The 27,066-nt window shown below is 34.9% G+C and overlaps 4 protein-coding genes and 1 pseudogene across 4 annotated transcripts; 2 read left to right on the plus strand and 3 right to left on the minus strand.

Moving 5' to 3' along the window:
• Positions 1 to 1,544: 1,544 nt before the first annotated feature.
• LOC149513039 (putative receptor protein kinase ZmPK1) lies at positions 1,545 to 4,945 on the minus strand. The gene has a single exon (XM_089749534.1). It carries the CDS (start codon positions 4,245 to 4,247, stop codon positions 1,845 to 1,847), a length of 2,403 nt encoding a protein of 800 aa, XP_089605660.1. The 5' UTR covers positions 4,248 to 4,945; the 3' UTR covers positions 1,545 to 1,844.
• A 1,513-nt stretch (positions 4,946 to 6,458) lies between these two features.
• Positions 6,459 to 10,268, minus strand: LOC149513040 (putative receptor protein kinase ZmPK1). The gene has a single exon (XM_089749519.1). It carries the CDS (start codon positions 9,604 to 9,606, stop codon positions 7,204 to 7,206), a length of 2,403 nt encoding a protein of 800 aa, XP_089605645.1. The 5' UTR covers positions 9,607 to 10,268; the 3' UTR covers positions 6,459 to 7,203.
• A 3,456-nt stretch (positions 10,269 to 13,724) lies between these two features.
• Positions 13,725 to 16,645, plus strand: LOC111315449 (putative receptor protein kinase ZmPK1). The gene has a single exon (XM_022917161.2). The coding sequence runs from the start codon at positions 13,995 to 13,997 to the stop codon at positions 16,386 to 16,388; it is 2,394 nt and encodes a 797-aa protein (XP_022772896.2). The 5' UTR covers positions 13,725 to 13,994; the 3' UTR covers positions 16,389 to 16,645.
• Positions 16,646 to 18,928: 2,283 nt separating this feature from the next.
• LOC111315450 (F-box protein GID2 pseudogene) lies at positions 18,929 to 19,818 on the minus strand (annotated as a pseudogene).
• Positions 19,819 to 24,170: 4,352 nt separating this feature from the next.
• LOC149513041 (uncharacterized) lies at positions 24,171 to 26,656 on the plus strand. The gene is made up of 2 exons (XM_089749523.1): positions 24,171 to 24,951; positions 26,166 to 26,656. Exons 1-2 carry the CDS (start codon positions 24,704 to 24,706, stop codon positions 26,257 to 26,259), a joined length of 342 nt encoding a protein of 113 aa, XP_089605649.1. The 5' UTR covers positions 24,171 to 24,703; the 3' UTR covers positions 26,260 to 26,656.
• Positions 26,657 to 27,066: the final 410 nt, after the last annotated feature.

A 27,066-nucleotide genomic window follows, 5' to 3' on the forward strand; every position in this document is an offset into this window, starting at 1 on the left:
TGTGAATCTCTTGAATCCAATTGCTGTGAGGAGTTAACCTTCTTTAGCTACATTCTTCTCTTGCCTAGCTCTATCTAAGAACAAATAAACCAAAAAGATGGAGATAATCTCAACTCCTCCTAATGCAGTTGCAAACCAGAGCATGAATCACATTTTCTTGGCTTTTAGCGTAACTTCTTTCTAGCTCAATAGTACCATTTTTTGGGCAATCTAAACTAATTTCCTGCAAAAGCTCCTTTTTCTTGTTGGAGATATATGATTTGAGCAGCTTTACATAGACGTCTCCATTAATTAAGCCAGATGTTTCGCGCCCGTTCCGTAATAGAAAACAATAGAAAACATCTCCGGTGAATCCATATTGAAAGCCTTTACATTGGGCCCTCTGTAGGCATTCAGTTTCACACTCCTTTTAAGGTTTTATTGGGAAAAAATCCAAAATCATCATAACCATAAAATTCAGCATTACGAAAATGGATAAAAGTATATTCACTAGCATTGAGGGAAAAATCATTTTCTGGTTCACAACCGTAAGACCAATCAGTTTGATTCTTCATCTTGAATCCTTCAAGGCAAGAGCATTCCTCCCAGTACTCGGAGAATACCTACAAAGACTATATTCCCTACAAAGGCCATGAATCCTACATGGCTGACTTATAGCTTGCCATGAAACAACCCATGTTTCGTTCATTTCTTCTCTGCTGTACAATCGAAGGTTACCATCATAATCAATGGTCAATCTTCTCTGGATCTAGCTGGCACCGTAATCTATATACCAAAAAGTTAAACTCTCACTTGAACTAAAATTGCCAAAGGAATCGATAATCGCATAAATATATGTATCCAAACAAACCTTTAACCTTTAATTATTTTTAAATAAGTTTTTAACATAAATTAATTTTTTATTTAAAATAATAACTTACTTGAATACAAATTAAAGACTAATAATTTATTTAGATAAAATAAAAATATAAAAATTTATCTAAATAAAATATTAAAATTCAGGGACTCCTTTAATATTTTAACTTTTAAAATTCTTTTCGCAAGTCCCAACATTGTTAATTTTTTAAGTGCAACAAAATAAAACGAGTGATTACAACTATCCCTCCCATACCTTTGAAAAATTGCATATGCAATTTGAACCCAAGAAAATTAAAAAAAAAAAACAAGCTTCATTCTAATGGCAGCACTGAATATGATCTTAAAATATTAAAATCCATTTATAAAACACAACTTCTGTCGTGACTTTTTAATATAATAAAAGTTTTTTAATTGAGCTCTCAAATAAAGTCTGATTTAATTAACTATTTTAGAATATGCTTATGGTTGACTTTTGGACGGTTAATTTCTATTTCTATATAAATAATCAATTTATTTAAGAGAAAACGAAAAGAAAAAGTTAGCTGTCCCCATGACATAGATGTAGACTGGAAATTAAGCCCATAAAAAGACAAAACCAGGGAAAATTAAAACCTCCACATTTTCTGAAGCCTGTAAGCTGTTGAGTTTGCTTCGTTAGTGCTTTGTCTTGAACCAACGATTAGCTACAATGGGAGAAAAAGATTCCTTCCCCAACACTTTTACTTGGATCAAGCGAGGAACCATCATGAAAAAAGTAAAAAAAAAAAAGAAAAAAATCTAAAACGATCATTTATTCAGGTTGTACATATAGAGGGAAAACCAGAGAAATAAAGAGTACAATAGCAATAAATTCCAGCATTTGACGAAAGAACTTTAACACATGCAGAAAAAAAAAATGAGGTTTGCCGAGATTCAATTATTCTTGGATGCATACAACGTGCTAACGGAGCTAAACTAATTAACGCATGGATACATACAAAGTGCTACTAGTTTTCATTTTCACTGTGATGATCAAGAAGCCTCTCAACGACTTCACTCATGGTGGGCCTTACATTCCTGTCTTCCTGTATGCAATCAAGAGCCACTGCAACCAGAATTTCCATCTTTTGCTTATCATAATTGCCTTCCAACAAGGGGTCTACTATTTCTGCAATCCTTGATTCAATTGAATTTGATCCTTTCTTCTCTTCCTTGACCCTACTTCCTGACAAGTATTCCGCCTCCCCTTCAGCACCATCCACAAATTGAATCCCTTCTGTTGGGCTCTTTCCGGTCACTAATTCCAACACAACCATACCGTAGCTGTAAACATCTACTTTGGATGTAATGTGCTGACTAAAAATCCACTCTGGAGCCATGTAACCTCTTGTTCCCCTTATCTTTGAGAAGCTAGAATTGTAGAGCTTACCTCTGTCAAGTATCTTGGACAGGCCAAAATCAGATACCTTTGGTTTGTAGCCGGAGTCCAGCAGTATGTTTTGGGGCTTTACATCACAATGCAAGACCCATTCTAAGCATTCATCATGGAGGTAAGCTAGGCCTTTTGCAGTGCCCAAGGCGATATCATACCTCTTTTGCCAGTCAAGTTCATTGGAAGAGAGCTTTTCCGCTAAGGATCCATGCTCCATATATTCATAAACAAGCAGCCTATGCTTTTTCTCTGCGCAAAATCCCCACATTTTGATCAAGTTCATGTGGTTAAGCTTCCCAATGGTGTTTACTTCTGCTAGGAACTCAGCTTCTCCTTTATTTGCTTCATTCAGTCGCTTGACTGCTACAACTCTATCATCAGGTAGCATACCTTTGTACACAGCACCTGCCCCTCCTCTTCCAATTTCTTCACTGAAGTTTTGTGTTGCCTCTTTCAGCTCGTCAAATGTGAATCTCTTGAATCCAGTTGCTGTGAGGAGACAGCCTTCATTAGCTACATTTTTCTTTTGCCTAGCTCTATTTAAGAACAACCAAACCAATAAGATGGAAGTAATCTCAACTCCCCCCAATGCAAATGCAAAACAGAGCATTAACTTCACTATCACATTTTCTTGGCTTTTAGCATAACTTCTTTCCAGCTTAATAGTAACATTTTTTGGGCAATCTAAACTGATTTCCTGCAAAAGCTTCTTTTTCTTGTTGGAGATATATGATTTGGGCAGCTTTATATAGACGTCTCCTTTAAGGCCGAATCTTTGGAGCCCGTTCCGCAATAGATTCTTAGGGTAACAATAGAAAATTTCACCCATGTCTCGATAGAGAAAGCCTTTACATTGAGCCCTCTGCCGGCATGCAGTTTCACACTCCTTTAAGGTTTTATTGAGAAAAAATCCAAAATCATCATAGCCATAAAAGTCAGCATTATGAACATGGATAAAGGTAAAGTCACTAGCATTGAGGGAAAAATCAGTTTCTGGTTCACAACCGTAAAACCAATCAGTTTGATTATTCACCTTGAATCCTTGAAGGCAAGAGCATTTCCTCCCAGTACTCGGAGAATACCTACAGAGACTATTTTCCCCACAAAGGCCATGAATCTTGCATGGCTGACTTATAGCTTGCCATGAAACAACCCATGTTTCGTTCGTTTCTTCTCTGCTGTACAATCGAAGGTTACCATCATAATCAATGGTCAATCTTCTCTGGATCCAGCTTGCACCGTAATCTATAGACCGAAAAATTAAATTATCACTTGAACTAAAATTGCCAAAGGAGTCAATCATCGCGTTTCTACTACTGTATGTGAACCTTCCATGTTCCCAACTTGAAAAATATGGTTCGGGCCAATAAACACTTGACATCTCAGGACCGTCAAAAAGGAGATGAAGAACACTATCTTCATCGAAAAAGAACTTATAGAAGCCAGAGGAATAGTTGCCTTTTCTTCTTCTAGAGACAAGTGCTGTGTATTTTGTAAATGGTTGTAAAGGAAGAAGGGTATCTGTAGGAGAATCAAAGCTCTGCCATAAAACAGTACCCTTCGAATTACTCAAAACAAGATTACCGTAGTCGTTCAGCTGCAACTGCACTGAAGGCAAGGAAGCAGTGCCCGTGGCCCAAACGTTGAACTGAGCAGCATCAGTTAGGATAAGATTGCCGGTTCCTAAGAGCGAGAGCTTTGACCGCTTTCCGTTAACCGGATGGTCACGGTTTGCCATCCAAACAACGGTGCAATTATGAACAAGACAAGTTGGTTTGCTGAACCATATGGCAAAAGTATAAGCATTTTCGCCAACAGGATAAAAGCCAGCTGAGAAAGTGCCCGATGGCGATATTATAACATCTTCCGGATTCTCCACGGAAAGAGATGCACCTTTGCTCAAGTCTTGATATGTTGAAGATGACAATGGAGTTAACAATATCAAAGATAAAATAAGTGAAAAATATAAGGAACCCATTCGGAGCTTCAAGGTGAAAGTTAAAGCTGGGGATAGTTAGGGTTCATCTTTAAGCAGCTTAAAAAGACATTTGCCTAAAGTCATGTGTTAAATTCTTAGTTTTAGTACCCAAAATTCAAATCTGGACAACAGCAAATAAAAAAATTGAGAAGATATGAATTCGTTGCATTCTTCCTTACGGCCCATAAGGGAAGAATACTGTGGTGTTTTCGGGATTGTTGGACTCAAGTTTCACTTTCTCCAAATAATTAAAAAAAAAAAAAAAAGAGAAAAAACTTTGTTATTCTAAAATAATAAAAATATATTTTAGTACTACACTTGACATCGAAAGCAGAAGGTTGGCAACCAACAGGGGCAAGCACATGAGCTTTAACTGTAGATTCTCGCACAAATGTATAGATACAAAGTGTTCGTAACGGCAATGCAAACATCTCAAGTTTCAAAACTTTTACCAGCCTATGGAAAAGCATTGATGAAAGTAAAAAGAACCTACCAACCACTCTTTGGTGTGTGTACAAATGATTGGCAAACGTGTTTGGATTTAATTATCTCATTTATTGATGCTCGTCTCAACATCTTCTGCAACATGGTATGTAGATAGTAATATAGCATTCTGATTCTTCTGCAAGAATTTGCAATGAAAAGACATCTTGATCTATCAGCAGAGTTTGATAATAACAAGATTCCCAGAAGCGAAATAAAAGTATCATATCGGTTATGCAATAACAAAATGACATAATTATGGGGGAAAACCCTAAAAATGTAAATAAAATGATAATTTCCACACTAGATTTGGCTTTGTAGTTAAAAAATAACAAAGAACTTAGATTATAAGAGATTATTGCAGATGAAGTTAGCAAGAATTATACATGATTGCAGAAAAATTAGACCCAACAAGCGACATCAAAATCAATTATCCACATGACATCATTGACTTTGGAATTTGGAAAAACAGATTACTTAGCTCTTGCAAAAGGAAAAAAAAAAAAGAAGAAAGGAACTTGACACTGGGACCTCTCATTTCCGCGTAATATTTTTCAAGAAGCAGGTGTGGGACCAATGCATTAGAAATTAATTAACTTTATCGAAGGGGAACTTTTAATCAATTCAAAAGGTAAATAGAGATTTTTTTTTACAGTTGAAATTATAGTTATTAAATCCCAATCGGTTGAAAGGTCGGATTGGTTGACGTCTTGATTCGAGTCGATTATTTATTTGAACTATTGAGCAATTGATTAGAAAAATTTTTAATTAATTTATTGAGTTTTTTTATTAATTCAGATCAATTAAATGTGACTTTTCAAAATGATTTTAAAATCATAGTTAATTTAATTTTTGCATACTAAGTATTGGTTCTTCCATTCTCAAATAAAAATTATTTTTCTAAAAAAATTAAAAATAAATATATATATTTTAAAATTAAAAAATATATAATTATTGTAATATAATTATTATAAATGATATGCTCTGAGTAAGCTCAGTTTTCTTTAATCAATAGTCATGCGTTATATTAGTAAAGTGTTAGATTTTCAATTTTGATAATCAAAGTTTAAATTTTGTCAACTTTAAGTATAAAAAAAATTAGTATTCTTTACAATTTTAAATAATAATGAATATTTTTAATTTATATATCATAATTTTTTAAATTTATACAATTAAAAAAAATATTTATATAACATATAATTTTATTTATAATATTTTAAAATATTTTTATTAATTCAATATTGATCTGAATTATCCACCGATTGAATCACACGATTTGAAATCTTTAACGGATAAGTTCAATTCAATTAAGAATAATTATAGAAATTAATATAATTTACATTCAAATAAGTCGTTAAATTTTAATTTGTACGTAAATAAATTTTTAAAATTTAATTTATACTTAAAAAAGCTTTTAACGTAAATTAATTTTTTTTGTTGAAAATAATTACTTAATTGGATATAAATTAAAGAATAATAATCTATTTGAGTCCAATAAAAATATAAAAATTTATCTGAATAAAATATTAAAATTTAGGAACTCTTTTTATATTTTAACCTTTGAAATTATTTCCTCTAGTACCAAATTTGCAACAAAAAAATACGTATGATTACAACTATCTCTCTCATAACTTTGAAATTTTGAGTATGCAATTTGAACCCAAAAAAATTGAAAAACTAAAGTAAACTTCGTTTTAATGGCAGCAAATGAATATGATCTTAAAATATTATAATCCAGTTATAAAACACAATTTCGGTCGTGACTTTGCAATATAATAAAAGCTTTTTAATTGAACTCTCAAATAATATTTTACTTAATTACTTTTTCGTGGTTAATTTCTATTTTTATATAAATAAACAATTTATATAAAAATTTTATAGCTTTCATTTCTTGATCTAGTGACCACTTGAACTTTTAAAAATATATAAAAACTTAATTTCAAGTCTCTCCCCGCTTGTAATCAGGCTTTGACCAACCTTGAAAAAAAAAAAAAAGAAAAAGTTAGCTGTCCCCATGACGTAGATGTAGATTGGAAATTAAGCCTAAAAAAAGACAAAACCAGGGAAAATTAAAACCTCCGCATTTTCTGAAGCCTGTAAGCTGTTGAGTTTGCTTCGTCGGTGCTTTGTCTTGACCCAACGATTAGCTACAATGGGAGAAAAAGATTCCTCCCCCAACACTTTTACTTGGATCAAGCGAGGAACCATCATGAAAAAAGTTAAAAAATAAAAATCTAAGACGATCATTTATTCAGGTTGTACATATAGAGGGAAAACCAAAGAAATAAAGAGTACAATAGTAATGAATTCCAGCATTTGAGGAAAGAACTTTAACACATGCAGAAAATGAAAAGAAAAAAAAACACAAAACAGAATGCTGAAAAGAGGTTTGGCGAGCTTCAATTATTCTTGGATGCATACAAAGTGCTAATGGAGCTAAACTAATTAATGCATGGATGCATACAAAGTGCTACTAGTTTTCATTTTCACTGTGATGATCAAGAAGCCTCTCAACGACTTCACTCATGGTGGGCCTTACATTCCTGTCTTCCTGTATGCAATCAAGAGCCACTGCAACCAGAATTTCCATCTTTTGCTTATCATAATTGCCTTCCAACAAGGGGTCTACTATTTCTGCAATCCTTGATTCAATTGAATTTGATCCTTTCTTCTCTTCCTTGACCCTCCTTCCTGACAAGTATTCCGCCTCCCCTTCAGCACCATCCACAAATTGAATCCCTTCTGTTGGACTCCTTCCGGTCACTAATTCCAACACAACCATACCGTAGCTGTAAACATCTACTTTGGATGTAATGTGCTGACTAAAAATCCACTCTGGAGCCATGTAACGTCTTGTTCCCCTTATCTTTGAGAAGCTAGAATTGTAGAGCTTACCTCTGTCAAGTATCTTGGACAGGCCAAAATCAGATACCTTTGGTTTGTAGCCAGAGTCCAGCAGTATGTTTTGGGGCTTTACATCACAATGCAAGACCCATTCTAAGCATTCATCATGGAGGTAAGCTAGGCCTTTTGCAGTGCCCGAGGCGATATCATACCTCTTTTGCCAGTCAAGTTCATTGGAAGAGAGCTTTTCCGCTAAGGATCTATGCTCCATATATTCATAAACAAGCAGCCTGTGCTTTTTCTCTGCGCAAAATCCCCACATTTCGATCAAATTCATGTGGTTAAGCTTCCCAATGGTGTTTACTTCTGCTAGGAACTCAGCTTCGCCTTGATTTACTTCATTCAGTCGCTTGACTGCTACAACTCTACCATCAGGCAGCATACCTTTGTACACAACACCTGACCCTCCTCTTCCAATTTCTTCACTGAAGTTTTGTGTTGCCTCTTTCAGCTCATCAAATGAGAATCTCTTGAATCCAGTTGCTGCGAGGAGGTAGCCTTCATTAGCTACATTCTTCTCTTGCCTAGCTCTATTTAAGATCAACCAAACCAAAAAGATGGAAATAATCTCAACTCCTCCCAATGCACATAAAAAACAGAGCATGAACTTCACTATCACATTTTCTTGGCTTTTAGCGTAACTTCTTTCCAGCTTAATAGTACCATTTTTTGGGCAATCTAAACTGATTTCCTGCAAAAGCTCCTTTTTTTTGTTGGAGATATATGATTTGGGCAGCTTTATATAGACGTCTCCATTGAAGCCAGATGTTTGGTGTCCGTTCCGCAATAGATTCTTAAGGTAACAATAGAAAACTACAACGTTGGATTGATATTGAAAGCCTTTGCATTGGGCCCTCTGCAAGCATGCAGTTTCACACTCCTTTAAGGTTTTATTGAGAAAAAATCCAAAATTATCATAACCATAAAAGTCAGCGTTACGAACATGGATAAAAGTTAACTCACTAGCATTGAGGGAAAAATCATTTTCTGGTTCACAACCGTAAGACCAATCAGTTTGATTCTTCACCTTGAATCCTTGAAGGCAAGAGCATTTCCTCCCAGTACTCGGAGAATACCTACAGAGACTATTTTCCCCACAAAGGCCATGAATCGAGCATGGCTGACTTATAGCTTGCCATGAAACAACCCATGTTTCGTTCGTTTCTTCTCTGCTGTACAATCGAAGGTTACCATCATAATCAATGGTCAACCTTCTCTGGATCCAGCTTGCACCGTAATCTATAGACCGAAAAATTAAATTATCACTTGAACTAAAATTGCCAAAGGAATCGATCGTTGCATTTCTCCTGTTGTAGCTGAACCTTTCTTGATTCCAGCTTGGAATCCATGGATAGGGCCAATAAACACTTGACATCTGAGGACCCTCAAAAAGGAGACGAAGAACACTATCATCATCGAAAAAGAACTTATAGAATCCAGAAGAATAGTTGCCTTTTCTTCTTCTAGAGACAAGTGCTGTGTATCTGGTGAATGGTTGTAGAGGAAGAAGGGTATCTGTAGGAGAATCAAAGCTCTGCCATAAAATAGTACCCTCAGAATTACTCAGAATAAGATTACCGTAGTCGTTGAGCTGCAACTGCACTGAGGGCAGGGAAACTGTGCCTGTGGCCCAAACGTTGAACTGAGCAGCATCAGTTAGAATAAGATTGCCAGTTCCTAAGAGCGAAAGCTTAGACCGCCGTCCGTTAATCGGATGATCACGGTTTGCCATCCAAACAACGGTGCAATTATGAACAAGACAAGTTGGTTTGCTGAACCATATGGCAAAAGCATAAGCATTTTCGCCAACAGGATAAAAGCCAGCAGAAAAAGTGCCCGTTGGTGATATTATAACATCTCCCGGATTCTCCACAGAAAGAGATGATCCTTCGCTCAAGTTTTGATATGTTGAAGATGACAATGGAGTTAACAACATCAAAGATAAAATAAGTGAAAAATATAAGAAACCCATTCGAAGCTTCAAGGTGAAAGTTAAAATAGGGGATAGTTAGGGTTTATCTTTAACCAGCTTAAATAGACATTTGCCCGAACTCGTATTAAATTCTTAGTTTTAGTAACCAAAATTCAAATCTTCAAGGTATCAAATAAAAATTTGAGAATAAATGAATTCATTGCATTCTTCCCTACGGCTTACAAGGGAAGAATGCATTGCATTCGTGTTCTCCGGAATGTCAGACCCAAGTGTCACGTTCTCCAAATAATATAAAAGAAAAAAAAAGTAAAGAAAGTTTGTGATGCTTGAAGAATAAAAATATATTTTAGGACTACACTTTGACAACGAAATCAGAAGGCTGGCAACCAACAGTGAAAAGCACAAAGAAGAAAGACTTGACGTTTCCCGCCGGTGGGATTTCTGATTAGGTTGCGAAGGCTTGGTTATTTTGTCTAGCTAGGAAAGCTAAAACTTGTTGTTGATTGACAAAATTTTGTGTTATTAGCTTGATACAAAAAGGTCCATGCTGAAACCTATACGGACTAATTAATGCAGGTTTTAACGGTAACTTCAAAACTGATATGACTGCTGATAGTGATCAGAGTCTGAGACCTTAGTTTGACCGTACGAAAAAAGGGTGTGACCCAAAGGGTTAAATTTCCGCCATGTTTCCTTTATCGTGCAAGGAAGGAGGTCATAAGTTAATGAGATTCAATTCAAATTCAATGCCCCTGTAAAAAAAAGTACGATTAGGAACTTGACTTTGGTGATCGGACTTGCGAGGAAAATACAGGTGTTTTAGAAAGAATATTAAAAAAAAAAAAAAAACTGTTTTTCTTCAATTCTAACAAAAACTTTTGAGAAATTTACTGAACTACCGCCCGCCAATGGCCTACAAAATTGCCTGCGTACTCTATGATGTATTACGTTCGTTAATTCCCTTTCATTTTCATAGGTTTATAATCGTAAAGTTTATTTAGATTTCGCCTTAAAAGCGATGAAATAAATAAATAATTTTTTGGGATTTTGAACTATGCATCTTTGGATTTGTCCAATGCATAAAAGATCTGTTAATTTTATTGAAGGAAAACTTTTAACAGTTTCAAAAGTTAGTTAGAGATTTTTTTTATAGTTGAAATTATAGTTATTAAATCCCAATCATCTGGGTGGTAGAATTGGTTGACCTCTTGATTCGGCCCGATTATTTATTTGAATTATTTTATGCATTTGATTAGAAAAAATTCAAATTAATTAATTTATTTTTTTATTAATTCAGATAGATTAAATATCATTTTTTTAATGATTTTAAAATCATATTTAACTTTATTTTTGCATACTAATTATTGGTTCGTCCATTCTCTCATAAAAATTATTTTTCTTAAAAAATTAAAAATAAAAAATAGAAATATATTTTTTAAAACTAAAAAGCAAAATTATTATAATATACTTATTCTGGATGGTATGCTTTTAGTAAGTTTAGTTTTCTTTGGCCATCAGTCATGTGTTATATCAATAAAATACTAGATTCTTAATTTCAGTAATTAAAATTAAAATTTTGACAATTTTAAATATTAAAAAGAACTTTGTTTTCTATGTAATTTTTAAATAATAATAAATATTTTTAATTCATATATCATAAATTTTTAAAATTAATACAATTAAAAAAATAGTTATATAACATGTAATTTTATTTATAATATTTTAAAATAATTTTATTAATTCAATATTGATCTAAATTATTCATAGATTGAATCACATCGGTTCAGTTGACAATTATTATAGAAAATTATATAATTTACAATTCTCTTTTTTTTTTTTTTTTTACTTTTTCACTATCGAATTAATTGCCATATCATATGATTCTCTATGAATAAGTTTGGTGAGTTAGCATTAAATAAGGTGAACTGAAATTTCTAAGAAAATCGAGAGAAGTGAAATCCTCTATGTTAAATAGAGAAAGTTTTGACATTTATCACTGCTTAATTTCGTAGAATGGAAGATTTGAAATGTTCATCTGGCCAAGCATCCTGATTGTTCAAACAAGATCAGAGATGGAAATTAGACATGCCAAACCATAAAAGCCATTTATCACTTGGCCATTTGTGAAGAGATAATCTATTAATTAAAGCCCTTGAAATGGTTTCTTATACTAAATGGGCCTAATATGTGAGCCTACTTCAAACAATAACATTGTTGTTCAGCCCAAGTTTGGTTTGGGGATTTCAAATTTTTTTGCCCTAAACTCAATTCTCGCTCCGGTTGATTTGAAAAAATTTTTTTTTAAATATATTTAATAAACGAAAATTAAAATTATTTTTTTTAAATGTAAAAATAAAGAAATAAATAAAATATTTAATAATATTACTATTAATGTTATATAATTATAAATATAATATCTATTTATTAATTAATAAAATTAAAAATGTTTAAATATGATAACTCGCAAAACATAAAAAAAAATGTATATATCTTATTTTCACAATTGAAAATATCTTTTTTTTTATTTTTAATTAGCAACTACGTTATTTACTTATATTTTTCATTTTCTTGAAAAATAAAAGCCAAAAATTGTTCTGTTTCTAAAATTAAATATTATCGTAAATTATATCAATTTTTATAATAATTCTCAATTGAACCAAATTGATCGGTTAAAGATTTTAGATCATATGATTCAATAGGTGGATAATTCAAATCAATATTAAATTAATAAAAATATTTTACAATATTATAAATAAAATTGTGTGTTATATAAATATTTTCTTTAATTGTATAAATTTTAAAAATTATGATATATGAATAAAAATATTCATTAGTATTTAAAAATTATAAAAAAAATTAATTTTTTTTACTTGAAATTATCAAGATTTGAATTTTAATTATCAAAATTAAGATTTTAACGCTTACTCAACATAACATATGACTGTTACCTAAAAAAAAACTGAACTTATTAGAAGCATATCACCCACAATAATTATATTACAATAAAATTAACTAATCTCTTAGGCATTGGACAAAACCAAAAATATATGGTCAGAAATCCCAAAAAATTATCTATTTACTTCATCGCTTTTCAGGCAAATACGATTGTAAACTTATGAAAATGAAAAAGAATTAAAGAACGTAACATATCATAAAGCACTTCAATAACAACCCATGTAATGTAACTTTATTTCAATAAAAAAAAAAAAGTGTTCATGGGTTTCTGTTCATGATTTTGTAACTCGGATTCCACCAGTCAATATTTTTATCATTACATGTTAGTATAATTCATTTCTTGTTACCGGGCCTCTCACATCTGTGTGGCGAATGGTAATGATCTAGCCTAAACTATTAGCTCATTTACCTTGCATTTTCTGCTTATGGATTCTGGTGCCTCAGCTGCTTTTTGCAAAATATTAGGCAGGCAATTGCGCAGGGCTTTACGGGGAAGTCAACTCCCAAAGTGGTGCGGATGAACTATTGGGCCCAGCCTAGGTTCCTGTTTTTTTGTCCAAGAGCTAAGCAATCTGTTTTTCCAAGTTCTAAAGTCAATGATGTCATGCCGAAAATTGATTTTGACGTTGGTTGTTGGGTCTAATTTTCTGCAATCATCTGTAATAATCTCTCGTAATTTAAGTTATTTGTTATTTTTTTAACTACAAAGCCAAATCTAGCGTGGAAATTATCATTTTATTGATTTTTTTAGGGTTTTTCCCCATAATCACGCTACTCTATTCTTTCATAATCGATCTGATACTTTTATTTCCCTTATAGGAAGATGACATCTTGTTGTCATCAAACTCTTCTGATACATCAAGATGTCTTCTCATTGCTAGTTTTTGCAGAAGAATCAGAATGCCATATTTCTATCTACATGCCATGTCGCAGAAGATGTTGAGACGAGCATCAATGAACAAGATAATTAAATCCAGACACGTTTGCCAATCATTTGCACACACCCCAAAAGTGGCTGGTTGCTTTTTCTACCTTTCATCAATGCTTTTCCATAGGCTAGTAAAAGTTTTGAAACTTGAGATGTTTGTATTAGCCTTGCAAACAGTTTGTATCCATTCATTTTTTAAGACTCCACAGTCAAAGCTCACCTGCTTGTCCCTGTTGGTTGCCAACTTTGACGAAGTGCAGTTCTATAAAATATTTTTCTTCTTTTTTTTGTATTATTTGGAGACAGTGAAACCTAAGTCTAACACGCCTGAGAAGACCTATGCACAGTATTCTTCCCTTATAGGCCGTAAGGAAGAATGCAATGAATTATTTCTTCTCAATTTTCGTACTTGATGCTATGGAGATCTGAATTTTGGTTACTAAAAGAAAGAATTTAACACATGACTTTAGACAAATGTCTTTTTAAGCTGCTTAAAGATGAACCCTAACTATCCCCTGGTTTAACTTTCACCTTGAAGCTCCAAATGTGTTCCTTATATTTTTCACTTGTTTTATTTTTGATATTGTTAGCTCCATTGTCATCTTCAACATATCAAAACTTGAGCGAAGGGTCATCGCTTTTCGTGGAAAATCCGGGTGATGTTATAATATCACCAACGGGCACTTTCTCAGCTGGCTTTTATTCTGTAGGCGAAAATGCTTATACTTTTGCCATATGGTTCAGCAAACCAGCATGTCTTGTTCACAATTGCACCGTTGTTTGGATGGCAAACCGTGATCATCCAGTTAACGGAAGGCGGTCAAAGCTCTCGCTCTTAGGAACCGGCAATCTTATCCTAACTGATGCTGCTCAGTTCAACGTTTGGGCCACGGGCACTGCTTCCCAGACCTCAGTGCAGTTGCAGCTCAACAACTACGGTAATCTTGTTCTGAGTAATTCTGAGGGTACTATTTTATGGCAAAGCTTTGATTCTCCTACAGATACCCTTCTTCCTCTACAACCATTCACCAGATACACAGCACTTGTCTCTAGAAGAAGAAAAGGCAACTATTCCTCTGGCTTCTATAAGTTATTTTTCGATGATGATAATGTTCTGCGTCTCCTTTTTGACGGTCCTGAGATTTCAAGTGTTTATTGGCCCGAACCATGGCTTGTAAGCTGGGAACAAGGAAGGTCCAGATACAACAGTAAGAGAATTGCGAGGATTGATTCCTTTGGCAATTTTAGTTCAAGTGATAATTTTACTATTCGGTCTATGGATTATGGTGCAAGCTGGATCCAGAGAAGATTGATCATCGATTATGATGGTAACCTTCGATTGTACAGCAGAGAAGAAACAAACGAAACATGGATTGTTTCATGGCAAGCTATAAGTCAGCCATGCTCGATTCATGGCCTTTGTGGGGAAAATAGTTTCTGTAGGTATTCTCCGAGTACTGGGAGGAAATGCTTTTGCCTTCAAGGATTCAAGATGAAGAATCAAACTGATTGGTTTTACGGTTGTGAACCAGAAAATGATTTTTCCCTCAATGGTAGTGACTTGACTTTTATCCATGTTCGTAATGCTGACTTTTATGGTTATGATGATTTTGGAGTTTTTTCCAATAATACCTTTAAGGAGTGTGAAACTGGATGCCTGCAGAGGGCCCAATGTAAAGGCTTTCTATATCGATTAATCGGTGAAGTTTTCTATTGTCTCCCTAAGAATCTATTGCGAAACGGGTACCAAGCATCTAGCTTCAATGGAAACATCTATATAAAACTGCCCAAATCATATATCTCCAACAAGAAAAAGGAGCTTTTGAAGGAAATCAATTTAGATTGCCCCAAAAATGGTACTATTAAGCTGGAAAGAAGTTATGCGAAAAGCCAAAAAAATGTGATAGTGAAGTTCATGCTCTGTTTTGCAAGTGCATTGGGAGGAGTTGAGATTATTTCCATCTTTTTGATTTGGTTGTTCTTAAATAGAGCTAGGCAAGAGAAGAATGTAGCTAAAGAAGGCTACCTCCAGACAGCAACTGGATTCAAGAGATTCACATTTGATGAGCTGAAAGAGGCAACACAAAACTTCAGTGAAGAAATTGGAAGAGGAGGGGCAGGTGTTGTGTATAAAGGCATGCTACCTCATGATAGAGTTATAGCAGTTAAGCGACTGAATGAAGCAAATAAAGGAGAAGCTGAGTTCCTAGCAGAAGTAAACACCATTGGGAAACTTAACCACATGAACTTGATCCAAGTGTGGGGATTTTGCGCAGAGAAAAAGCACAGGCTGCTGGTTTATGAATATATGGAGAATGGATCCTTAGCAGAAAAGCTCTCTTCCAATGAACTTGACTGGCAAAAGAGGTACGATATCGCTTTGGGCACTGCAAAAGGCCTAGCTTACCTACATGATGAGTGCTTAGAATGGGTCTTGCATTGTGATGTAAAGCCCCAAAACATACTGCTGGACTCTGGCTACAAACCAAAGGTATCTGATTTCGGCCTATCCAAACTACTTGACAGAGGTAAGCTCTACAATTCTAGCTTTTCAAAGATAAGGGGAACTAGAGGTTACATGGCTCCAGAGTGGGTTTTCAATCAGCCCATTACATCCAAAGTAGATGTTTACAGCTATGGTATGGTTGTATTGGAAATAGTGACCGGAAAGAGCCCAACAGAAGGGATTAAATTCGTGGGTAGTGCTGAAGGGGAAGAGGAATACGTGTCAGTAACTAGGGTCAAGGAAAAGGAGAAAGGATCAAATTCAATTGAATCAAGGATTGCAGAAATAGTAGACCCCTTGTTGGGAGGCAATTATGATAAGCAAAAGATGGAAATTCTGGTTGCAGTGGCTCTTGATTGCGTACAGGAAAACAGGAATGCAAGGCCCACCATGAGTCAAGTCGTTGAGTGGCTTCTTTTATCTTCACACTGAAAATGAAAACTAGCAGCACTTTGTATGCATCCATGCATTAATTTGTTTAACTCCATTAGCAGTAATCCAAGAATAATTGAAGCTCGCCAAAATTCTTTTCAGCATTCTGGTTTGTGTTTTTTTTTTTTTCCTCATATTCTGCATGTGTTAAAGTTCTTTCGTCAAATGCTGGAATTTATTGCTATTGTACTCTTTATTTTTCTGGTTTTGCCTTTATATGTACAACCTGAATAAATTATCGCTTTCGATTTTCTTTACTTTTTTCATGATGGTTACTCGCTTGATCCAAATAAATATGTTGGGTTCTTTCTCTCCCATTGTAGCTGATCGTTGGGTCAAGACAAAGCACTAACGAAGCAAACTCAACAGCTTACAGGCTTCAGAAAATGTGAAGTTTTAATTTTCAATGGTTTTGTCTTCAATTTTCAGTCCTCTACATCTATGTCATGAGGACAGCTAATTTTTTCTTTTTGTTTTCTCCTAAATAAATTGTTTATTTATATAAAAATAGTTACTGTTGTTTTCTTAGAAAATGACTGAAGGGGAGATTGGTTGGCATTATTTGTTTCTCTGTTCCATTTTAAAGTAGGACAATAATCAAGCTAATTTCAACTATGAATTTTTGGAGAAAAGAGATTATGCATCCATCACTGATAATCAAGCTTGAATATGAATTAACACAAGCGTGGCATGCTAATCAAAACCAAATCAAATACAAAGATGTGAATTCAAGTTACAGATAACACCTTTGTTACCACTACAACCCCACTTAAAAGCAATAAAGTGAACAAGACAATTCTCATGTTATTGTTTTTACTTTTCACTTTCGAATTAATTTCCATATCATATTTTTCTCTATGAATAAGTTTGGCGAGTTAGCATTGAATAAGGTGAACTGAAATCCACCATGTTAAATAGAGAAAGTTTGGTCATTTGTCACTGCTTAATTTCGTAGAATCGACGAAAATTGAGGAAAGGATTAAAGAGAACAAAAAAAAAAAAAAGAAAAAGGCTTCCATGCACAGTATTTTCACTGTTCTCTGTTGCAGGATTTCATATTCCAATCCAATGTGTAATTTACACAATGTTAATGTTAAATTGGCTTGAATTGTCTTTCTCACAGAATTAGTATTGATTCAGCACAAAAGTGATTGCATATTTTAAAAAAGGGCACAGAGTAGTTTTGTTTTTAACAGGCAAAAAATTAAACCTACATGCTAAATGATTCAAGTACTAAATGATTCAAAGTATTAGGATTTGAAATGTTCATATGGCCAAGCATCCTGATAGTTCAAACAAGATAAGAAATGGAAATTAGACATGCCAAACCATAAAGGCCATTTACCACCTGGCCATTTGTGAAGAGATAATCAATTAATTAAAGCCCTTTGAATGGGTTTGATATACCAGATGGGCCTAACAATGTGAGCCGATTTCAAGTAATAACGCTGTTGTTCAGCCCAGGTTCAGTTTGGGGGCTTCAAATTACTCTAAACTCGATGCTTGTTCACTCTATTGCTTTCTAAGTGGGGTTGTAGATGGTAACAAAGGTCCTATCTGTAGCTAAAATTCACAGCTTTGTATTTGATTTGGCTTTGATTAGCATAGCAAGCTTGCATTAATTCATACTCAAGCTTGATTATCAGTGATGGATGCATAATCTCTTTTCTCCAAAAGTTCATAGTCGAAATTAACTTGATTATTGTTCTACTTTAAAATGGAACAGAGAAACAAATAATGCCAACCAATTTCCCCTTCATTCTTACTGTACGTAGTCATTTTCAAAGAAGACTACAGAACTATTAGTATTAAATTTGTGAAACAAGTTCGGTTAGCTGAAGTCAAATCCGCATGCTTCCACTTGATAGCCAGACACAATTGTTGAGCTTGCTTGAAGCTATAAATCACATTACTAATTCCAACTACGCCGGAGAGAATGACAAAATTACCGGTCCCATTCCAACACCGGCAATTTGGCCATTAAAGACAGGAATTCCCCACATGCCAACCATGCTAACAGTGACAATTTGGAAACGTAACAAGTAACTAACCCAGTTTAACCTCCACCCTGAAATGCAGGCAAAACCAAGCTGAAAACCTGAAACTAGTTCCCATAAATTTTGACAGGACTTATCAGGAGATAGCCAAAAAGCAAACCCAGATATAGAATTCCTCTTTATTAGCCAAGAAACCGACTTGGGCTTGATGCTAAGGTAAGATACTATTTTCCTCGAGGGAAACGATCCGACAATATCCTTCTCTCAGGTACTTCGGCTGGTGACGAAAAACAGATCTAAAATCCAATTAGAAACGTACTAAAACCCAAACTTTCTCTGTCTCTTACAATCTGGCCATGGAAAATATTGGCGGAAAAAGTTTGCAGTACCGGACATTACTAAATACTACCAATTGGACCCCCCATTTTGTTCTGCCTATCAGGGCTTATCTTCCCAAATCGAATCCAGTCAATAACACCCCCCCCCCCCCCCCCATTCGCCACTCTCAAGTCTCACACCTCTTTCTTTCAAAACAGCATTAAATTTACGGAACAATTGTTTCATTACATACTTTTAACATTCGCACAGAATTACAGATCAAGTTCACAAAACCCAAGCTTAAGTACAAAAATTCCAAAATTAAAGAAATAAAATAAAAAAACCCAAGCCAAATATAAGAAACCAACACAACAACCCCAGACTAGAAATGAAGTAATATATTTTTATTTGATTCATTTATTTATAATGCTATATATATTAAGTAATTAATTAGAATTATCTGCCTTTGTTAGTGAAATTCATCTTCTCATAATACTGAATAGAAAGAAGAGACAGATAAAGATGAACCTCATCTTTCCCCCACCGAGCAGGCGGTTTGGGGTTAACAATCTTGGGCGGAGCCCAAGATGAAGGTGAAGTAGCTTGTGGTCTCGAAAGCGAACAAAGGTAGAGCGAGTGGAGCCGGCGAAAGCCACCAAGAGGCAAAACAACAGATCTAAGTTGTTGGGTTCCATAGCCGATGTTAGCCCAGTGCCTGGTACAGATCAGCTCCCAAAGCCGCTCGTCTTTGGCAGTTTTGAGCCACAGCTTGCTAACACAAGAGGCCATAGCTAAAGTCCTCGCGTCTACGTGTTTCAAAACCTCGTACAACAGATTTTCATCTAAATTCATCAATCCACTTTCTTCTTCATCGGCTTTTTCTTTTATTTTCTTCATTTTCTGGTCGATTCCGGGTACCTGAGAATCCGGGACACCCCGTTTCATTGACAAAAGCTAAAGCCTTGATATTGGGTATTTTTTTGCGTTGAGATTGATTTGAAAATGGAAAATAACGAGGGGGATGGGGGTGGGTGAGGGCAATGGTCACTGGTTTTGTTGGGTATCGAAGTAGACAAGACGATAAATGAACGTGGTGATGGTTGGGGGGGGGGGGGGTGTTCGATTCCTCTGTTTTCCTTTTTATTATTTTCTTGATAATGAATTGACAAGTTTGCCTAGTGTTTGGTTTTATTATTATTTTTAACCATTTGGATTGTTTTGTTTTTTAGTCACAAAATCATGTCTTCACCTGGCTGATCTGGTGTCTGGCTTTTGTTTTTCATTTCGTTTTTGCCTTGTTTTTTGTTCAAGGAAAAACTGAAAGCCATCTCTACAAATTCTTTAGATGCACATGGATCAGCTTCAAATTTTTCTAGAGGAGTCATAAGATGTGAATTGGATAAAAAAAAGTTATAGAAGTGTGAAAAATAAATTAACTTTACACTGACATAAAAATTTTTATTTTTTGTATCTACCAAATGCAATTGGTTAGATAAAAAAGGAAATGTTTATGATTTTATACATGTTTGAATTTGGGTTTTCCATTAATATATATACTTTGTCAATTTCTTTTATAAAAGGAAAGATTAAAGGTTCTGCCGTCCTAGCTGGCTTATAGCTATACAAAATTAGATTGCAAGTTGCTACTTATTTATTTGATAAATCAAATCCCAGTTCCAATGACAGCACCAAAATCTTCTCTTTTTTTAGTTCAAAAACATGAACCAAGGGCAACTAAATAAGCTAAAAATTACATTAAAAAAAAAAAGCTAACAATTATAAGCCTATGTAGGATTATTATTTAAAGTTCAGTCACAATTCTTTGTCAAATCGGACACAAAAATTTTGTTTAAAAAAAAAAAAAAAACCCTAAGACTGGTTGATCATTGGTAGTTCATCAGTTTTATGAGACCGTGACAAAAAAACGGCGTTTCAAATTCGATCCGGATCTGAAAAGCTCAGACTTGTAAAACTAAATCGCAAATGATGATGAAATGTATCCATCAGTTGAAGTGACAAAATCATCTTTAAAAAATGGCTAGAAGAAAGCCAAGATTAGGGGTTTTTTCCCCTCTCACTGCTATCAATAAAACGCTGTTTTTGTTGCCAAGATTCCGAGCATAATATTTTGAGAAATCCCCATGAAGATGATGTTTGTGTGAGTACCTGACTCTCCGTTATATTCAGCCGAATCTTCATCAGGTCCAAAAATTTTTGTTTCAATCTCCAAATAAAGAAGACATGGGGATAAGGGTTACTGTTGCTTGATGTCATTAGAGATTGACTGATCGAATTTTTGTTAATGAAAACTTAAATAAATAAACAAAGATTGACTAATCTCTAATTTAGCGTCCAAAAGAAAGCCAAAAGTGAGAAAAATCCAATTCATTCAGTCTGTGACTAAGATGTCCCACGGCAAGGATTACAATTTGTTAGGGTTTTTTGGAGGATGTAATGAATAGTCAGACACTGAATCCAAATTAAGGCTTAGTTTATTGGTTCAGCAGATTTTGGTGGAGAAATGGGTGGAAAGGTCGTTGTAGAATTCTTAATTCGCGGTGTGGTCGGTAGCCATTTGATGCTGACCCGACGTATTGCCCTATATTAGATCATGGGTCGGGCTTGTGGATCACAATTGTCCAGGGCAACGCTTAGCCCAAGGTTATAATTCTCAAGGTAACCCAGCTTTAAGCCTTCGCCTAGCCAATAAATGTTGATTCCGAATGTTAGTTTTATGTAATTGGGCTATGTTATAGGAATTACTGATTCTGTCAAATTACTTAAATGTACAATATCATTCTATCAACGGCGCTTGGATTAGAATTTTATATTTTTTTATTTAGTAATAAGATTTAATTTTTGATAATTTTAAATATTAAATAATAACACATTGTAAGTAAATTAAAGATCAACAAGAAAAAACTTACACTATTAATTTGTTAATTGCTATATATTATTCCAACATGCTGTAAATAGCAACAGTCTTGTAATTTGTGAAGCTGCTTCTTGAAGCAGATCACAATTCAAGACTTAACCTCTTCTCATTCAGTAACAAGTACAAGAAGCGGAAATTGTGCAGGCTAATAGATAACCATACGATATTACAAAAATAACAAAACTCGTAAGAAATTAAGTTTGCAGAATGTGAAAGTTAGCAAATGGTGCTGTGACCAGCCCCCCTTCTACTGGGTCCAGAATAAGCCTGAGCCACCTTGAATGTCTTGATTGAAGTAGAAGAAATTGGATGCTCGAGAGGCCTAGAGGCACCCACCTCTGTTAAATGAAAGAGGATGACGATAATGGCGACGATGAAGATGGGATTCAAGGCAAAAGAAATGATGATACGATGAACATTTTTCATCATTTTAGGTTGTTATTTACTGTTGTTGTGGCTGCTACAGAGTACTAGTGCTCCGTTGGATGACTCCAAATTTTTGGGTTTGGTCGATACGTATTGCTCTTGGGGTATAAATAAGGGTAAAGGCAAACAAAGGGACTTTTCCTTTCCTGACCATGTTTCGAAATGAAGAATATTTGAAAATTCTTTTGATCATTCCAAGTGCACTTGTCGATACATGCATAAGAAAACTTTAACCGAAATCTCTTCTTGTCAATATTAAACTGTTTGTGAAGCATTAAATAAAGCTTCTTTCGACAAAATTTGCACTTCAATATATGGTCAAGTTCAAATTAAGGTAAAATAAGTTGAAACATTATTCCCTACCCAACAGGCACCCAAGATTAGGTTAAACCTCATAGATTTTGTTTCTGATTTTTATATTGCATGTATCTGCTGGCATTACACTTTTGGGTAAGACGAATCTACCATAAAATATGCTTTTGGAATTTGAGAAAGCTATGCTACCAATTCAACTTGAGATCAGAAAGAACGGATTTTTCAGTACTACTATAAATCACATAATAATTTGAGCCCGTGACCGAGGAAAGATGTCAACAGCTTGTGCTAGCTAGCTAGTTTGGTAATGGTACAGCGTGTGAAACTGCACAGCCAAGTTTTTCAATCCGCCAAGTGCGCCATGGTCGGCTCTACCGGGGTGGTTTAGACTTCTCTGAAGGATTATTGTTGGACTGCTGGTTATACCTTAGAGGGGAGAAAAAAAAATACAATAAACATTGCAGTTCACAAGCTCTGCTTTGAATGTTGAATCGCATTGTTTATTGAGATGCATGATTCACAATCTATTGATATAAGATTAGCAGCAAATCGATATTATTGGTTATGTCCTACCTACTTGAGAAAATAATAATTTGTATTGTGCTATTCAATTTAATTAAGACACCCAGTTACCGATTGCCAATGGAGGGCTCCAACCTGCCAGGTTATCCAAGTGTTAGAGAATCCAATCCGTATAGAAATTAATTTCTTTCAAAAGCAGGTTGATTATGGCATGGGGTTTTTTATTTGTAGGGTAGACCATTAATATTTCTCTGTAGAAACTGAACAAGATTTCTCATGATATGTTCGGTATAAGATCTCCTATATAAGTCCACCTACTGAGAGTACGTGCGGATCCATATGTGACTGCTGGTGAGAGTGATCTTATGGCTCCATGTGAATTGTGATATTATAGGTGCACTGATGTCTTAATTAATGTTTTTTTTTTTTTGGTTATAATGTCTTGATTAAGTTTAATTCAATTAGCAACTAGCTAGATTGCTTGAAATTAAGGGACTGAAAGAATGATCTGGGTTTGCTACTATTACAGTCAAAATGTAGAACTGGTTTTCACTTTCAAGTTCATTTTTCATTTACCAACACGTCGTGATCTTTAATTATTCTGTGTAAGCCAGAGAGCAAGAAAATGAAATTCTTTCCAAATTCTTGGTGGTCGACCACATTCACAAGAGCATATTCTAGGAAAGGGTTGAAACTTCCAAACACGCTCATGACTTTGTTTGAAAATGTTCCATCTAGTTCTACTTGTTTAATATACTACTACTTTGAAAACCTTCTGTCATAGACAGCTAAGCTTTGCCAATACAAACTGTTCCAAATAGAATGCAGTAAATGCAAATTGACAAAGAGGCCATCTGCTTTTATTTTGAGCTATGTACATTGCTGAGAAACCTAGTCTTAGAGAAAAATTTTACGACTTTTAAGACAAAAAAAAATTATACAAATTGAATCTAGAACTTTATTAGAAGGAAAATTGAGATGCCCTGGCAAATACTTGTAAGCCTCTTTCATGTATGTTACATGCACCGTCTTGTTCTCAGAGAAAGACAGTTCAACGGATATCTTATTTTCCATCAAAAGAAGAAGAAATGCATCAATACGCCACTTTGTCTAAATGTTTTCTTTTGGATTGTTGAGGATGAGACAGGTGGATTTAGTATTGTTGTTCTAAGTATTTATTTTTTATTTGAAGAATATATTTACATGCAAAGAGCAAAAAGAAAAGAAGACCGTGTCTCAGATGTAAACACACGCGTTGGATGTTCGAAAAAGCGTGTGAAAGCGATCTGGGTCGAACGTGACCACGCAAAAAAACGGCTCACTTGGTTTACTACATTTTGCTTCAATTTTTCTTCCCAATTTGGCCAATTTCTTGCCTTCTTTTCAGTGACTTCATCATGCTGAATGTAATCTGCAGCACCGGCATCGTAAAGTCCAATTCGAACAACACAAACCAAATTTCAAAGTAAAAGCTAGCTTTGTTTCTTCCAACCTCTCACCTCCCACGTTTCCTTGCCTCAGCTACCGATTTTGGCCACAAAAAATAAGCCCAAAATGTTTAAAATATGGTATTAGTAATGCTTTTGAAGGAGGGAAAGAAGAGAGGAAATTAAGGCTGAGTCAAACAATCCTTTTAAAGGTCCCACTTTCGCAAAGCTTTTCACCGTCCTGGGCAAGTAGGATCCTTTGTATATATAGAGCTTTAGCTAGCAATACCATAGCATTTCAACGACTACCCAATTTAAAACAATTGACAGAGCATTTGTTGTGAGAGACAAGCTCAGAGATTAGGGAACGTAGTCATGTCGACGACCAAGAACAGCTCAACATCTTATTCATCAATTGACCGTATTATTTTTGTCTTGGGTCTATTGGCGTTGCTGGTTTCAACGGAGTTCGCTGTTGTCCATGGCCGAGCCCTTCGATCAACGGCTATGGCCAATGTCGTTGTTCCAGGATTGGAAAAACAAGGGGGAGCTGATGATGAAGCGGTTGGTGTTCCTTCATTTGCCGTCTCAGCAAACAACTCCAGCAGTCGTAATTCGTTTAGGTGCTTGGCTTTTAGATTGGCCTCCGGACCAAGCAAAAGAGGTCCTGGGCATTAATTTTATGCATTCTTGGACTGGTTTTTTGTTATTTGGTTTTCCATGCACAGATTTGTGAGTTGTGTGGCATAATTTTCCTCTTTAATCTCCATCTTGGACAATAGGAGACTTGTTTTTTCATTCCTTTAGAAAAAATGTCTTAATTATACTTGTAATTTGACAGTTTAGATTGATCAAATTGAGGTAGTGACATGCTTTTGTTTAGAATTAGGATAATCTGTGTGCTTTTTTATGATGAAAGTACAGAAAATCATATACTTTTTGATGATGATCTTGTGCTTTAAGCTTGTATGATTGTCTGCAAAATCACCCTCACTTACCAAGTCTCTCCGTCCCTCCAAGAAATTAAGAAGTCCTGTAATGTAGCTTATCTAAAAGACAAGGCCGAAGGATTTATGTTATCTAAACTAAACCCCATTGAAGTCAAAAAGAAAATAACAAAAGACGTAAGATCCGCAGATATTCCATTAGCTGTTAGCTTTGGCCACGCCAATGTGTTATTCTGTCTACTATTGACTACCTCCATCATTTGATAATACACTTCCATTTAATCTCTCAACGCATATCAGATTTAGCTGATGACGTTTAATTTTCTTTAGGTATGTTTCTGGACAGGCTGGAAATGGATTTCATTTGCAAAATGTTAGTTTCGTTTTCTTGTAAGTTTGGATATAATGTGTTTATAAAAACCCCAACTTCATTATCCTTCTTTGGCAGTGGACCTTAAGCCAATAGCATTAAAGTCTGCTATTTTTTTTAAGGGACGAGTTTTCTAGACTTTGTCCAAAATATCCCCTCCCCGGGGCCGGCAAGTCTATGTCCGTTGAGGCTTGAGCTTAAGCAAGATGGATAAGAAATTAATAACAGTTGAAAGAACTTGTATTTCTAAGGTGATAGATGATAGATCCCACGAAAGAAACAACTAATCTTAATCGCATAAAGAATTTGCCAAAATAAATCTCAATTTCTGTTTTAAATCCTTTGGTCAAAATAATATCACTTTAAGCTTTCGGCATTCTTTATGCTTATTATTATTATTATTCTTCCCAAGCTTTACTGTTTTATCTCCATTTCAGCTTCAGCAAATGTTTGTCAAGTGCTGTCACCCAACTCTAATTCTCTGGCAGGAACTTCTGTCCTCTTGTTTGTTAAGTTTCAGGATGTGGGAAAACCGAAATAGAAAGCCAAATGGGAAATTTCGAGTCAAATATTGTGGACAACTTAGCAAAGCTTGTGAAAGTTTTCAAAGTTGAATTTTGATTATTAGGATGCAATCGGCCCAAAACTTGGAGATATGACTCCTTTAGCCACCACCAACCCTCCAAATGACAACACGTGGAGATTAAACTTTGACATTGTTGAAAAGTAGCAATAAAATCATCTTTTGGACTTTAGGTGCCATGGCCCAAGAAATCAAAGTTGATACACTTCGTTTCCAAGCTTCTGCACATAAAGCTACCTGGATTACTCGATTATCTATCCATTGGTTAGATTAAATATGGCTAAAATCAGCATAATTTTAAGCCCTGGTATTAAACAGAAAATTTTATTCAAAGAATTCTTTCTCCATGTTGAATCGTTTCCCTCAAGGGTCACTGTGTAAAAGCATAGTTTGTGCTAAGTTTCAAGAATATCTTGTCCACTACCAGGCTTGCTCCCGATACTAACCTCAAACTCGGTTCAAAGATGATTTGTTCAACCAACAATTTTCTCCGTGCAAAAACATTCACAAAAGGATCATAGCAAACTAACAAAACAAGAGTCAATTTTCTGAAAAATTCAAACAATAGTTCATTGATTAATGAGAAAATGTCTGAAAGCAACAGACAAATTCACATTCGTCGCGCCCAAGGCCCCCAAACCAGGGGGAGGGAGGCGCGGGGCAAGTATAACAAGGTTAGTTGGACATTTTTGGACAAAAAGACAGTTATCAGCGCAAGAAATGGAATTCAGATCAATGAAGTACGTAATGATATTCGAGTAAAAATGTCTTATACTTGAAGGCTAGAACTAATTCCATTTCCAAAGCTCACTTCGCTTCTCTCTCTCTTCCTCTGGCT

The sequence above is a fragment of the Durio zibethinus genome, chromosome 20, assembly GCF_047325235.1.
Source record: "Durio zibethinus cultivar Kanyao isolate XHJ-2024 chromosome 20, ASM4732523v1, whole genome shotgun sequence".
NCBI classification, from domain to species: domain Eukaryota; kingdom Viridiplantae; phylum Streptophyta; class Magnoliopsida; order Malvales; family Malvaceae; genus Durio; species Durio zibethinus.

Bases quoted from the DNA above. Each gene is read 5' to 3' on its own strand.
- LOC149513039 (XM_089749534.1), bottom strand. From the start codon at position 4,247: ATGGGTTCCTTATATTTTTCACTTATTTTATCTTTGATATTGTTAACT.
- LOC149513040 (XM_089749519.1), bottom strand. From the start codon at position 9,606: ATGGGTTTCTTATATTTTTCACTTATTTTATCTTTGATGTTGTTAACT.
- LOC111315449 (XM_022917161.2), top strand. From the start codon at position 13,995: ATGTGTTCCTTATATTTTTCACTTGTTTTATTTTTGATATTGTTAGCT.
- LOC149513041 (XM_089749523.1), top strand. From the start codon at position 24,704: ATGTCGACGACCAAGAACAGCTCAACATCTTATTCATCAATTGACCGT. The intron at 24,952-26,165 runs GTGCTTGGCTTT...GTTAAGTTTCAG, and splicing joins AGCAGTCGTAATTCGTTTAG to GATGTGGGAAAACCGAAATA.